The following is a 15,415-nucleotide window of genomic DNA, read 5'->3' on the forward strand; positions in this document are numbered from 1 at the left end:
TTTATGCGGTCTGTCAACTGTTTAAACGAGACGGGCATAAAGAGTGAAAAGGTGCAGCTTTGCCTCTGGCTCCGGCCGTGACTCACTCCTGGGGAATGCAGCTGCAGCGCTGTGACCGTGATAAGATGCCACTGGGGAAAATCAAACCCTCCATTCTGGGGAAGCAGCACTCCATCATACTGTAAATAATATGCCTGCCAGGGCTCCACCAGGGAGTGATCCGTGGATTGGGTGTGAGAGCGGCGGGGTTAATAGTGCACTGAGTGGCATGATCATGTTGTGTCTTTCATTCGACACAATAGCAGTGATTAAGCCATGGAATACCAATTTGTCTGTGAAACTAAACTGGTCTCATTCACAAGCCTGCTTTTAAAATATCACTGTGACTTTGTGGCCTTTTGTTTTCATTGTTCCCATAAAAATACAAATAAAATGTTGTTATTTTAACTCGTCATCTACGTCAATACACTTCTTTTGTATGCTCCAGTGCTGTTTCTCCATTATAAACCCATGCGTTTACAGTTTCATCAACGTATAAATGGCACAACAAATCAGCAGAAAATAAACAATAATCATTAAAAACCAATATGGCAATTTGTCTCAATGAACCGTATTAATGTTTCGTTTAGAGGATGCACGCATTCAAAAGCTCTTACACACATATCATCCAATTAACTGCCCGAGAAAGGCCATACTTTCTACTGTCTGCAAATTAGATTTACATTACTCCATTTTAACGGTGGAGGATTAAGATTTCCTGTTCATGCTAATGTTCGTAATTGGTCTTTTTAAAGACTACCTGGAATCCCATGACTAACCCCTTTTAACAAATTCATCATTTTATTTAAGCATTCTACTTACACACACATTATTCTTACAATGAGAGATCTAGAGGTAACCGTTAAGAAAGGATGGACGTTTTTTTGGCATGTTCCAGACCGATGAATTCGACAACATTATGTCACGCAAAGTGTGGTGTGTTGTATAACTGTCTACGAATGGGTGATAAACTCTGATCCTGAGCGTCTGGTCGGCCTCTGCAGAGGCTTAAACTCATATCAGAGACACTGCTACGGAAACCCCACCAAATGTAGCTTTCTCCTCCCAGTAGTTATCTACAGAAAAACATCCTTTTGTACTCTATTAATCTTTCTTTCTGAAGGTCGTGCTATTCCTTGTCAGAGCTATCCGGTCTCCCTATCAAAAGGTGTGAGTGTAAAAACACAGAGTGGGAAGAATTAGGTTGCTTTTCGAGCATACTATGATGGTTTCAGCGCTGATGCTTTGTAGCCATCCAGTAATGTGCATGTGGGACCTGTGGGACTCTCAACAAAAGCTTGTTCTGCTCTAAGTCCTATAGCAGCTTTAATACAAGTGAATGAGGACGCAATGTAAACTGAGAGTTCTGTTTCTCTCTTCTTGTTGTTTCAGATTCAGAGAGGCAAGCAGAGGAGCTGGTTTCTGTGCTCTCAAGTGGCAGGGCCTGTTTTTAAAGCGTCCACGCTGGCTGGCTACCCCCCTGCCCCCACCCCCCCCGTCGTGAGCCTGGGGACGTACGGGTGGACGTCGCTCGAAATTCGTCCTTATGTACCTGGCGCAACATACTCTCCCCCGGCGCTAGTGTACCGTCCGACCCGTGCCCCCGCCGGCCCTGTGCGTGGGGTGGGTGTAGTGTGTTGTAGGTGTGAGCGGTTTGGTGTGGTTTGTGTGTCCAAGGGTGGTCGGGTGTACTTACCAATTCGTCCTCGGGTGGTCTGATGTGGATGCTTGTACCACTCACTATGTTTGAGTGATATCAAACCAAATTTTTACTATTACCTTTATCCTCACGTGGAGTATTTCATCCCCTTTACAAATGTACAAGATCAAGATTAGTTGTCTTGACGGACACTCTTATTAAATCATAAAAGTACCTATAAAAATATCTTAGTTATTAATCAGGCCTTACGTTTTAAGGAAAATAACAGGGTGCGGTTTACCTTTCACTTACAAGGTTCATGAAGGTCGAATTATCTAACAGTTAACAGAAAAACCTTGCGCTAACTACGTATAGATAAAAGGTAAACGTATAAAACTTTGTCGTAAACCGTTTGATTTTCCACGAATAAGACAGGAGACGAAGGTATGTTCTTCCACGAACCAACTTCTTATTCTTAGTTAGTCAGTATTTGGATTTCCGGCAATCCAGAATCTTGTCTGGTCGTTTAAGAGTGTAAAATCAAACGAAAACCTTCAACAATAACTAATTTACACGTCTTGTCAATGAGTAATTGCGGTGTTAAGTAATAGACAGCTAGGCTAGTTTAAGGTACACTACTTGATTTCCAATGATCTTCCACAACGACTTTTCAGTTAGGAGCACGTTGTTACTCGAGAACTAACACAACTCCCTCTTAGTTTGTTATGCCTTACTAGCAAATCTAGAGTAAACACAAGTAGTCTAGTGTACATTCTCCAATACACAGTCAGTTTGTCTTGGACTGAGTGTTAACTCTAATAATATTCCTATTAAACCGTAATGTTACACGAAAGGTTTTTCTACAAAGGCATTCTGGTTGGAAGGTGGACCACACGTTTCGATTGACTTCTTGGTTTTTTACAGGTTTTCCGCTTTGTCTGTGGAGGAAGTGACATAGGATCTGAGGGTGGGCCTGAGGGAGGGACGGAGTTTTTCGAGACGGAAAGTTGAGAAGACTGTGAAACGTTTCTTTTTCTTTTTTTTTTTCATACAAAAAAAGACGACGTCGATGTGAGGAGGGAGGAAGGAATGGGAGAGGAGGGAGGCGAGGGAGGGGGGTCGCGAGAGACACTCTCTCCGTCTCCTTTAAAGTAACTCTTTTACCTCCCGTTGACCTTTCTGATCTCAGGGGGCCACCCTCACGAGTCCCAGAAGTCCAACGTGGTCACCGAAGGGAAAAAAGACGTCCCGTCTACCTGAGTATTACCTTTTGTATCGGCACTCGCGCGTCATTTGGGCTCGGAGAGTGCACCGACCCGAAACCCTCGCCCNTTATCGTGTGTTGCTTTGGTTTATGTAGTCTTAGATTTTCTTTTTTTAAACCTCATCCTTTTGAGTAAGGTCTTCTTTTTGTTTATATTTGGGTAGGAAGGGGCCCGTGCTTGTTAGGGCTGCTCGATTATGGCAAAAATCATAATCTCGATTGTTGGGTCAATAATTGATATCATGAATTATTAAAAACGATTATCCATTTATTTGAAAAACATCAATTTATTGAAAAAATGTGAACAGTATGTTTTTAACAGTTGATTACCCTGAACTTTAAATATAATCTGTTTATTTCGATTAATATTAAAGGTGTCACGTTGGAATCTGGGAAATTATGAACGCCATTTCCCTTAAAACTTGTACAGACTGAAGAAATATGAATTGAAGAAATAATCTGCCAATGAAGCAATATTTGACCAGTGGCGTTTTCTCCTGGAGGCCAAGGGAAGCCAGGCTTCCCCTGTTTTTTCGGATTGTAGTTATAATTTTAATAAATAAATGAAAACACTTAGTTTAGTTTCGGAAATTCTTTGTTGTGTGTTGCTGCCGGCCCGTCTCTCCCCCATTCTCATTGAGTATTTTACAAAGAGTGAAACAGCGCCCCTCTAGATGTTATGGTGAAACAGTAGATTGCACCCTCTGTTGCGAGAGGAGGCCAGCCGAAATTGCTTCCCTTGGTGAAAAAAAATGGAGGGATTGACCAATCAGATGAGGCTCACGTCATGCCCCTGCCAACCTGTGATTGGTCAGGGCCATGCCAAGGGAAGCCAGAGGCGGCTGGCTTCCCTTGCCTCACAATCCAATCAAATCGCATCAACTTAGTGGTGCAGTGACGCGTCCCAAAAAGCGGAAGTAAGCTGCGCTCGGTTTCCCTCGACAAAATAGCAATGGGATTTTTCTCCATAGGATTTTGGAAAATAGCTCGAAAAAAGGTCAATGGAAAACGAACCTGTTAGGTAAATGCACGTTTTGTTCAGTCGGATAATATCCACATGTCTACCCTACTTTTATAATTTTCGAATCATAAATCTAATCGATAGAAGATAGATAGCGTCACTGCAGCACTCTCACCGCCGTTAGAAAGTAGCAAGCAACGGAAGCAAGTGCAATTATGGAGGGTGGAGATTTGGAGTATCTAATCAAAAATAATTGTACTAAACTTCCGCTGCAGCAGCAACAACAAATACAATCTGATGACAGGCCAATGCCCAAACTGGAGCTGTGTACAGCGCGGAACAAAGGAGCGAACCGGACGTAAAACGTTAAAGGTCTCCTGATTTAGTTTGTGAATGAATGCTTATTAGAGTTTCGGCTGGAGAGTGCGTGCGGACCTGTCGGTCAGATAACAGGCGTGTGTAAATCCTGCATCTGTATGATACAAATGTGTGTAAAATGATACCGGGCGCTGTAATCACTCATCTGGTTACGTTATTACATTGACCACCACACCCCCACCCCCAGATGGTATTTTAAACTTGATGCGCTCTGAAACTACGGGGCGGCCGAGGACAAAAAATACACATGCGTTAATCGCATTAAAATAATTAGTGGCGTTAATTTTTTTTTGCGTTAACTTGACAGCCCTAAAAAAAATACATCATCCCTGCACCACTCCAATGTGAAGGTGTATCCTTTCACAGATCTGCTTATCTGTCACTATTGTGTTTCCACAGGCTACGTCCAGGCCTCCAAACGGGATAAAAAGTTTGCCACCTGCCCTCCTAACTTCTCCTACGCTTCACTGTGCGAGTGTCTCCGCCGAGCATTCATCTACAGACAGCCGTCGCCGGTGGAAACCGTCCTCTTTAACAGGAAGCAGGGCCGGCAAGTAGGACAGGTTGCCAAGCAACAGGTGGCCAGCCTGGACTCCGATAAGCCAATCCTGGGCTTCAGAGCAACCAATGAGAGACTGTACATCCTGACCTCCAGTAACCTGTTTATACTAAAGGTCAATAATAATTAGATTTGTTTTAGATCTTCATCTCACCTCCCCCTCGGAGCGTGATCATTCCAAACTTAAGATGTTTTATCTGAACTTCCTTATGTGTTAATGTGTACTCTCTGTTCTCAATGTTGGTTTACTCATGTTTCAACTCTCACTAGTCTTCTGTGCTGCAAAATGTCTTTAAGATCAAGGAGCCATGTCATGTTTACTAGAGCTGATTGTTTCCAGGATAATCATTAAGAAAATGTATGTAAAAGGTTAAATAATCACCTCAATTGAATGCTTTATTACGCTTTGGTCAAATGTCATACACGTGATAACTTTGAATGCTCTCTGCATTATTACATACATCTGTAATGCCATGAATTCCGGTTCATAAATATAAATGTGTGCATCACTCTTAATGACAGTTTTTTTCTGAAGGCTTGCAGTTTTGCACCAAGGGATGGTCGTAGTCATTTGTCCGATGGTCCGTGGGGAGGTGGACACTGAGGACATCCCTCTGCTTGGCTCATTGTACAGCCTTTACTGTGAAAGAAGAATGAAAGAAGCCAACATTGATTTCCATACATTCCTATTAACATGTTTCACTCATATCACAGGCTCCTGCTGCATTAGCCTCAATCTTGGACGGATCATATCTGAAGCCTAACATCTCAGGAGGTCTAAAAATGCAATCATGGCTTTTTAGGAGTTGAAGGTTGAAATGGAAATCATACATCCTTGGAGTATGTTTATAAATGCATCTGATGCATTGCTCCTCTGGGATACTACAATACATGTGGCCTTTAGAAACCAGAAACGGTTCATACAGAAAAGTTCAGGTTTTCAACTTTTGTACTTCTACTCAGCATCATTAGCTACATTGTCACATCTTAAAGATCCATCTAGTAAACAAAAATGCCTGTCTTGAGCCAACTCGTCCAAATCGTCCAAATAGATACAAAAAGATTCAAGAGAGACACTAATGGACTTTATGTTAAAAGTGAAATATGGTCCCTATTCTCTTTAATAGTAAAACAAGAAAAGGTTAGAGGGACACAATCAGGGGAGATACAGGGATGAAGGTCTTCTTAGGATTATACCTGAAAAAGGCTTCAACACAACAAAGCCTTCGGCTCCTGTGAGAAATAGATCCATATCAGTGACTTTTCATGGTAGGCTGGAGGCAATAATAAACTGAATTCAGACAGCCTTTTAAAACATTTGGATCTTCAGAAATGATAGATAGGACAACTGCTCTAACAAATGTATTGATCAGGTTTGAAATGGCCTGTTGTTGTGTGAACTGAATCAACAAAGGAACATTGTTGTCTCAGTCGAAAGCAGTTCAGCTTCACCATTCAATAGTCTTCATCAGGACGGGCAATTTTCTGAAGACTATGTGCAATTTGTGTCCTCAGTTCCCCCGAGTGCTGCCAGTTTACAAGGCGGTTTGTTTTCCTCAGCTAAGCCACTCTGAAGGCTGTGGATAATGACCCTTTTCTCTCTTCTCCGTCAATGTTGTTCTCAAGAAAATCCGCTTTTGCTCTTTTTATTTCATTACTGCTGTGCAATTGAGTTAGACTCCACCGCTTGTTTTCATTAGCTGTACAGAGCATCCCTAGAATACTTGAAGGCGGCCTGTCAGAACCGCTAAATGTCTCCGCGGATGGCCTCTGTCTTTAATCAAAAATCGTTTTATCAAGCTGTGGGACCACAGAGAATTGAGTAATGGAAGCTAGTTACGCTCGCTCCTGTGTTTCCCTAACCCTTCACCTCGCTGCCATCACAACATCCCTTCACAAAGTGGGCTCTTTGAGGACTTTATTAAACAAGTGTTTTTCAAGATTGACAGCCGTTCTTTTCTTTCCCTCAATGTAATCAGCCCCTCCTAGTGAGTTTCATTGGCTTCAGGGTCAGGGAAATTTGATCCGGATCGTGATTGAAATCATTTTTCCTGAGAGAGCAACGACTCTGGGACCTTTTTCTATTTCACCACCAGTGTTTGTATTCTCAGGCATGCCATGTCTTACATTCAAGGTTGGACCCACTAACGCGGTCAATTAAAATGTCTTAAAAGATCCTGAGCGTTAAGTTGTAGACGCAAAAAAGATTCACCTGCGCTACGGGCTGTCTGTAAAGACACAGGCCAATCCTCGACCCACATTAAGGCCGTTACGAATGCTGACTGCAGCCCAATAACCATAAGAAGTTATCTGCAAGAGAAGGGCTTAAAGAATAAAACATTTATTCGAAAAATAACTGGACTTTGCAAGGGACATACATGGGACATTGAAAGGGGGGAAGAATGTTTTTCACCTTTTCAATGAGTCATGATATAACCTGGATGGTCCTGATGGCTTCCAACGTTACTGGCATGACAAGGAGATCCCACTGGAACTGTTTTCTACGCGGTACAGTGGAGGAGGCTCCATCATGATCTGGGGTTCTTTTCCTTCAATGGCACAGTGGAGCTTCAGGTTGTGCATGGGCGTCAAACGGCAGCTGGTTGTGTGGAGATGTTGCAGGGGGCGTCCCTCTTGCCTGAGGGCCTCATCAGTGCGGTGATGACTGGGTCTTTCAACAGGACAACGCTACAGTCGCACTTTTGGACCATCTTGCGTGTTCCCCTGATCTAAATCACATTGAGAATGTTTGGGGATTTATGGCAAGGAAAGTTTACAAAAACGGACGTCAGTTCCTGTCCGTGGATGCCCTTCTTGAAGCCATCCTCACCACATGGAGCAACGTTCCCACCAGCCTCATGGAAACACTTGCATCAAGCATGCCTAAACGATTTTTTGATGTTATCAACAAAAACCACACTTTAAGTTCTGTTTTTTTGTCTATGGTCTTAAACTTTTGATAGACTGATGAACAGCCTGTTTGAGTTTAAATGCAGTTTTCAATAAATTGCCTACCCTCTATTTTGCTCTCTTGCTCCTGTTTCTTCTTTTGGCATTTTGAAGCTCTATTTACAACCTGGTCGCGATCCACCATTGCAAAATGGGAATTCTTGTCATTTTTTCCCTAGGTCTTAAGATTTTGTTCAGGATGAATATTCCGGCTAACACTAGAAGCCTGGCTAACGTATGATCCAAACCAAGAACCAACCCGAAACTTGTATCTAAGTACAATTTTAAAGGCAGAGTAAACACTCAGGATTAATAAGATGAAAGGCTTTTTTACTTACCGATGTATGTAGAATTTCCTTTTTTTTTAATCACTCTCCCTCTCTCTTTTCCTCCTTGTGTCCGCTGTCAGTGGGGCTATTTTGGCGGCAACTGTTAACATTTACTCAAGTTGTTCCGATTTGTAGGGCTTTTATTGTGAAAGGGAGATAGCAACCTGGAGGCCGATCGAACGGCATTGTGAAGCAAGGCTTATCGGTAACCAATCCTAACACTGATGGTGACATTCAGTGTGAAATCAATATTTACTTCATTATGAACACTTGCAGAGGGTAAAGTAAAGTAAATACATGAAATATGTTGATATGGATTATTATTGTTAAAGTAACCGTCTTTAATTTATTTAGTGGGAATGCTGATACAGCATTCCAACTATCTGTTATGCTACGCACAAAATTCTTTGTTATTCCGCCGGGTTATTTTGCGCCTCTTCTTCTCCTACATAGAACATCGCAGAAACTCCGTTCAAACATCAAAACATTCAGCTCGCTCGGGAATCGATGGCTATTACTTTTATCATTCATAACTTTCATAATTCCGGAGGTACATCCCATAATTCATCACATTTTTAACATGGAAGTCAATGGAGAAACTCTTCAGACTTCAACAATCTTCATGCAACTTCAACTGCTATCTGCTCCTTCATACTTTCATTCAGAAACCTCATTCAAACTTTAAAATGGTACACATCTATCTGGCATTATTCGTGTAACACAACTTTTAAATCTGATTCTTACTTTTAGAGGTATTAAACATTGTTCAGACCTGGGTAAAGAGGCCTTCTTCAGATTTTAGAGTGTGTGATGTCACAGCTAGAGTGGAGGACAGATTTAATTTTGCCTTCATATTTTCTTTTAAACCTGCCATAATCCCCAAACCCTACATTCCTGAGACATAATTTTTCATGAGAAACGTAGGAAAACATCTCGTAGCTTGAAAAATAAAAAAAATTAAGCAAAATAATTTTATTAAATGCCTCTTGAGGGTTCAGCCTCATCGTTCCCCACCACAGCAGCCGCACACGTTTAGTTAATCTGCCAAAAAGGCCATATTATTAACCCGAAAGTACACAAAAAGTACACTTCAGATGCTCAAGTTCCTTGACATGCTTAACGCTTTGAAATTTTACCGAAATCTGTTACGGTTCTTCAACAAAACGTTCACATGTAAGAGGTTTATCTCATTCAGAACAATGAAAATGCTCTCCTCTCACCATGGAAACCTTTGATCTCTGGACACATCGTTAGCTCAAATATAAACACCTGTGTCATGGAATGCGATGATGTCATAACTCCAACTGACATGCTCAGAGCAGCAGACTTCAGATAATGGTTAACACAGCTCTACGTCAATTATGGGGTGTCATCATATGCCGTTTCCAGGGAAACGCATCCCTCGCCATAAAACAAGATGTCGCTATAACTCCAATGGACACGGTTCGATCGTCTCCCAAACTTCGCTTCGATATCACCGGTCCATGCCTCAACAGCTCTACGCCAAATCTGAGATCTCACAATAGGCTGTTACCATGGAAACGCATCCCTCACCATAAAACACGATGTCACTGTAACTCCAACGGACACGGTCCTGACGTCCCACAATCTTCTCCTGTATATCACCTCTCCATGCCCCAACAGCTCTATGTCAAATCTGACATCTCACCATATGCCGTTTCCATGGAATCCCTCGCCATAGAACACGATGTTGTCGTAACGTCTATGAAAAGGGTCAAAACAGCACCAGACTTCAGATAATGGTTAATGGACCAGCTTTCAACATGTCTATGTGCCATTAGTGAGTTTTCCTCAAAAGCTGTTGCCATGGCAACGCATCCCTTGCCGTAAAACATGATATTGCTATAATTCCTATGAAAATGGTCAAAAAGTGCTCAAACTTCACATGTGTGCTAATAGTCCAGCCGTGAAGACATCTATTTGACAGTTTTTAAGATTTTTTTCAAATGCCGTTGCCTTGGCAACACAACTGCTCACTATGAAACACGGTTTTCTCACAACTTCAGTTTCGAAATGGCCCACAACTTCACAGGTTTGGTAACAATGCAGCCATCAACACATCTCAGCGTATTATGGGGTGTCATCAAATGCCGTTGCCAATGGCAACAGATCATTCGTCATCAAGTTAGTTCAAAAGTTTGCAGTTCAAAGATTCTGCTGATTTTCCAAGCCTTTTTACTTTATTTTCTTCTCTCATCACACATTCAAGCCCCCAGTGTTCATGTATCATTTCAATCTAAATTATTCACTCTCTTCTTACACATTACATTTCAGCATAGCAATTCAGCGTCAGCTTTTCACAATAAAGCATTCCCACTAGCAATTTCTTCAGGAATTGCATTCTCTAGAGAATGCAATTCCTGAAGAAATTGCTAGTGGGAATGCTTTATTGTGAAAAGCTGACGCTGAATTGCTATGCTGAAATGTAATGTGTAAGAAGAGAGTGAANGTGTGCCTTGGCAGTCTCAGATAAAAAAATGTCATCTGTGGAAGCTGTGGTACTGTAAAAAGCACGACCAATCATCTGAGCCGGCCCGGCTAAAGTAACTGGATGGCCTACCTGCCTGTCAGCCTTCCATCTGTGCACTAACTTATCTGGTGCCCTCATTGGTCATGTGCGCGTTCGTGTGTGTTGGAGGAGGGGGTCTGTAAGGAAGTGGCAGATTTTTTCCGGCTGTGTATTTTCAAATTCTAGCGCACTCGAGCTGGTTTCTCCAAAATTACATACCCCACCTTTGAATTAATCAATTATTTAATACAATCTAGATTTTTGAGAAACAGGAATCATCTGACTGTTTTCATCATCAGGTACATTTTTTTTACAATTTGTTGATTGGCTAATCAAGTCAGCACTAAAATGGAACCCTTTTAAAATCTTGTCTTTTTTTCTAGTAATAAAACTATTTTACACAGCTATATTTTGAGAGTTGAGGGAACATCCTGAGCGTGACAGCAGATACTCGAGGCGGCTGTGGTTTATGTCACCTTAATCTCTTCTCACTTCTTGTATACTCTATTTTTTCCTCCTTCGCTTTTTCACTTTCTATCTCTTGCCCTGGTGGAGCGGTCATCTCTGGTCCTATTCAGGCTGCCAGACATTTTTTTTATCCTTCTTTTTTGTGAATGAACGGCAGTATGTAATTAGCTTGGTCGAGCTTTCAGTGTGGCCTGCTCCGTCAGCTCCACACCCTCTACACACACACACGCGCACACACACACACACACACACACACTGCTCTAACATTTAAGCACACACATTCCAAAGCACGCACATAGAAACAGACAAGCCGAGATTACCCACACACACACGTACGCACGCTCACACAGATGCACACACATAAATACAGGCCTCCCCAGCTGGAAGTGCACAGCTGCTGCTGTTTACCCTGTCGGGACCAGAAAAACATCCTGTACAGTTCTCCGGGTGAAAACCTCCCCTCACATAATAAACACAAGCCCTCGGCACAGTTTGAAGCTCCACTTTGGGTGGTTTTCGTGGCCATCAAGGCAAAGGTCCCCTCCAGCAGACCAGATGATGGACAGCTCTGTGAGGCTTAGATTGAATCCTTCAGCGGGGAAATGAAATAGCTAAAATCGTATTTAATATGTTGAACTTTCAGGGTATACGTGGCATTATCCAGTTATACCATCTTTACTCAAAGGCAGAATTTAAAGATCGCAGGTGATGGCTAACATCTGGATACCCATAGGAAAGAATGCAGAGAACATAATCTGTGTATATGCTGTTCTAACAGAGGTGTGACATTTTCTTTCATCAGTCCACAGACATCTCTCTGGCCCATACAGTTGTTTAGCTTTAAGCTTGACTTTGACAGAGGAAGTTTTGGCTGCTGTTGTGTCTGGAAGAGTGGAGAAAAGTAGGCGAGGACACTTTGGGCTCCAAATGACTGCTGGAATGCGGTTGTGTGTGTGCCTGTGTGTTTTTGCGCGCCTGAACTCCTCAGTGTGTATTCAAAGTGTGTGCTTATAAATATGTGTCTGTCTGCTGCCCTGTGTTTTGCTGCTGACAGTCACTTAAGCATTTTGGCTGGCACGTAAAAGAGATTCCTGTGCAGACAGAAGTATTTGCTTTTGTATTAAAGCTTAACAACCGTAGTATCGAGGCTGGGCTGAATGAGAGAAGATAATACAAAAGCCCGCTCTGTGTGTGTGTGTGTGTGTGTGTGTGTGTGTGTGTGTGTGTGTGTGTGTGTGTGTGTGTGTGTGTGTGTGTGTGTGTGTGTGTGTGTGAACCCTCATCACTGTTTTCTGTTTACTGCCTCTTGCAGCAGTGGCATTTCACAGCCCTCCCGTCACTATCAAGAAGGAGCCGCAGAGCCCGGGCTCCGACCCCAGCCAGTCCTGCAGCCACAAGCAGAGCTTCAGCTACCCCAGTGGAGAGCAGTGCCTTTATGCCAGGTACATAGAAGGCTACAATAAATGTTGCTTGTAGAATGTTAAACATAAAACTGCTATGTTTCACTGGGCCAATGCACCCAAATCACAAAACAAAATATACATTTTCATACTAGGGATGCCTCATATGGATTGTTTTTTTTAGTCAAAGCAGATAATTGTTTGTCATGGCCGATGCAATAAGATAATCAATAATTTCACAATGTTTTAAATAACTACAGTACCTATTCAAATGTTCTTTTTTTCTGGTATTAAGTATTTCAAAAGAACTTGCATTGCTAAAATGTTGTCTTGTCTTCCTCTAAAACTGTAAAGCCAATCATTTATCGGTTTTATAAGTACATCATAATAATAATAATATATGTTCCATTATGGGCTTATCAGTTATTAGCCTGGTATTTATTGTGCATCCCTATTTAATACTTGTGTATATCTAAAAACAATCGTATGTAGGGAAAAAACTGAGCATTTATATTTTTCTTCGCATACCGTCTTTGTTTCAGTTGTTTCTTATCCATCTCTCAGTTTTGGTTTCTAGATAAGAGCAATAAAGAGGTCTGTCATTTCCTCCTCCTGTTTCATGTCTCTACCAGGCTTCCTTGAAACCTATTTATCAGCTCTTATTTGAAACATCTTTCAAAATGTTTATGGCACTGAGATTATTATCTCTCTGGAAAGAGCAGAACAATTGAAACAATAATTACTTTATTTTACCATTCTGTCCAATGGCCCAGCACTGGTCAGCTGTCATGCATAAGTCAGCACAGCTAAAACACTTACCACATGTTATTGACTACCAAAGAACTCCCATTAGCTCTGTCTGCTGTATTGACCCCTCCCCAGTATGACCCTGCTTTAACATGTACATATATGCGTGTACTCATGAGTGTGTTGATGTTTTTCAGTGCCTATGATCAGAAAAGGGCTGCAGGAGGAGCGAAGAGCTCCTGCCCAGGGACCCCCATGTCCCCTATGCAGCAGCATTACTCCCCGAAACCTGCCACGGCCGGACGGCCCGATGCTGGCTACATGAACCCTGCTGCAGCCTCCCAGCCACTGCCTAGCAACAGTTACCCCATCAACGCCAGGTGACACACCCCATAAGTCTCTGCAGTATCTGTGATTGACATTTGGTCACGTGCAATATATTTTACAATTGATTATTGAAAGAAATCATTGCAAGGCGAAGGGTATTTTCTATGGATGATAGTTCAACCCTGGAGAAAAACCCAGTCAATTCAATTCAATAGCATGACCATAATTACATACAGTATTGCTAAAGCTCTGTATAGTTGTAACGTCCATACACAAATACATATTTAAAACAAACTGCTACATTCTGAACAGAAGTCCATATGTAGATGTTTTTTTTTGTCTACACGCAAACTGCTTTTTAGGTCACTGTAATCCAAGCTTTTGTAAAACTAGACTATAAACCCAAGTAAAGCCTTATGGTGAAGATCTGTTAGAGCTGTTAAAACAAGTCTAGTATTCTGCATTGTTGCGTGTTGGTAATTAAATGTGCATTTTTCTTTAATGGGCTCCTCTGCTGTGTCTGATTTCTCAGCTCCAGATATCAGGGCCCTTCAGGAGACCCCATGTGCCCCCAGTTCCCACCACAATCCAGCCAGGCCTTTCAGCGCATGCCATCTGCCCCGGCAGGACACAGTGGAGCCGGTGGAGGCGGGGCTGGAGGGCCAGGTGGAGGCGGAGGTGGAGGTTATCATCGGCAGCACTCGGACCCCTGCATGCCCTACCTGCAGCAGAGCTTTAAGCAGGAATACATGGACCCGTTGTATGAGAGGGCCGCTCACATGGCAGGGCCTGGGCACGGGGGCGGACCGGGACACGCACCCCACCCACATCACCAACAACATCCACACTCGCACCCCCACCCACACAGGTTCCCACCAGCCCACATGATGGTTAAGCAGGAGCCCACAGACTACACCTACGAACCTGGTGAGTGATACAAACTCACTATAGTTTGGTTTAAAATGATAATGAAATAGGAGTGCACTCATAAAGTAGGGGAAATGTTTAATGTTCTAATCAACAGAACTGCCTGTGAGAATAATTTGTATTTTCATGGATATTTTATAGAATCAATAATTAGTCGGAATGCAAAATTACCTTTTATTGTCCACCTGCCAAATGGAAAGTGAATGTTCAAGTACTTCCAGCCTTAATAGATTGTCAATGTCTTTTTGGCACGCGATTGATGCATATCTATTTTCCATTTGCATATTTGACCAGCATTTGGCAAACTAAAAGGTGCTTATTCTGTCCTCTGCTTCCATACAAGAAGGTGACTGGTTGAAGAATAAGAATCAATCAGTCATAAACCTAAAGGCGTTAGTTTAGAACAGAACCAGCAAATTCTCACATTTTAGTTGCTTTTGGCAGTTGTTATTGATTAAATGTGCAGAACAGTTACTCATTAAGCCACAATTCATTATCTGTCGATCGATCAAATCCATGTGATGAACTAAGGTTACTGAAGGTGTTGCTGAAAAGTCATCCTCGTGGCAAACAATGAGTTTTGAATTGTGTTGAGGAGAATCAAACAATACGGAATGATCAGTTTAGATCTCATTTGTGTTCATCAGATCACATGTAAGAGGTTATGTGTCAGTCAACAGAAACCTGACTCACAATTGAGATTATTTATAAGGATAATTTGGCATTACAATGTGCTTTCCAAAAAATGTTCCTTCTAAGACCAACCTTCCCCTGTGTGCAAAGCTAACTGAAGAACAAAATGTCCAAAAGGCAAACAAACTTCTTCACTGTATCTAGACTCCCACCCGACTCCCTCCCTGCCTCCAAAGCTCCTCCTTTCAACTCTCTGACACTTTGC

At 42.2% G+C, this 15,415-nt stretch overlaps 1 protein-coding gene across 1 annotated transcript; it reads left to right on the forward strand.

The window, feature by feature from the left end:
• Nucleotides 1-879: 879 nt before the first annotated feature.
• Nucleotides 880-14,525, forward strand: LOC104951504 (ETS translocation variant 5-like). The gene is made up of 7 exons (XM_010778165.1): nt 880-894; nt 1,432-1,662; nt 2,603-2,684; nt 4,681-4,935; nt 12,429-12,558; nt 13,461-13,643; nt 14,123-14,525. The coding sequence occupies exons 1-7, from the start codon at nt 880-882 to the stop codon at nt 14,523-14,525; spliced, it is 1,299 nt and encodes a 432-aa protein (XP_010776467.1).
• The last annotated feature ends 890 nt before the right edge of the window (nt 14,526-15,415 follow it).

This window comes from Notothenia coriiceps, unplaced genomic scaffold (genome assembly GCF_000735185.1).
Source record: "Notothenia coriiceps isolate Sejong01 unplaced genomic scaffold, NC01 NC01_scaffold00018999, whole genome shotgun sequence".
Taxonomy (NCBI): Eukaryota; Metazoa; Chordata; class Actinopteri; order Perciformes; family Nototheniidae; genus Notothenia; species Notothenia coriiceps.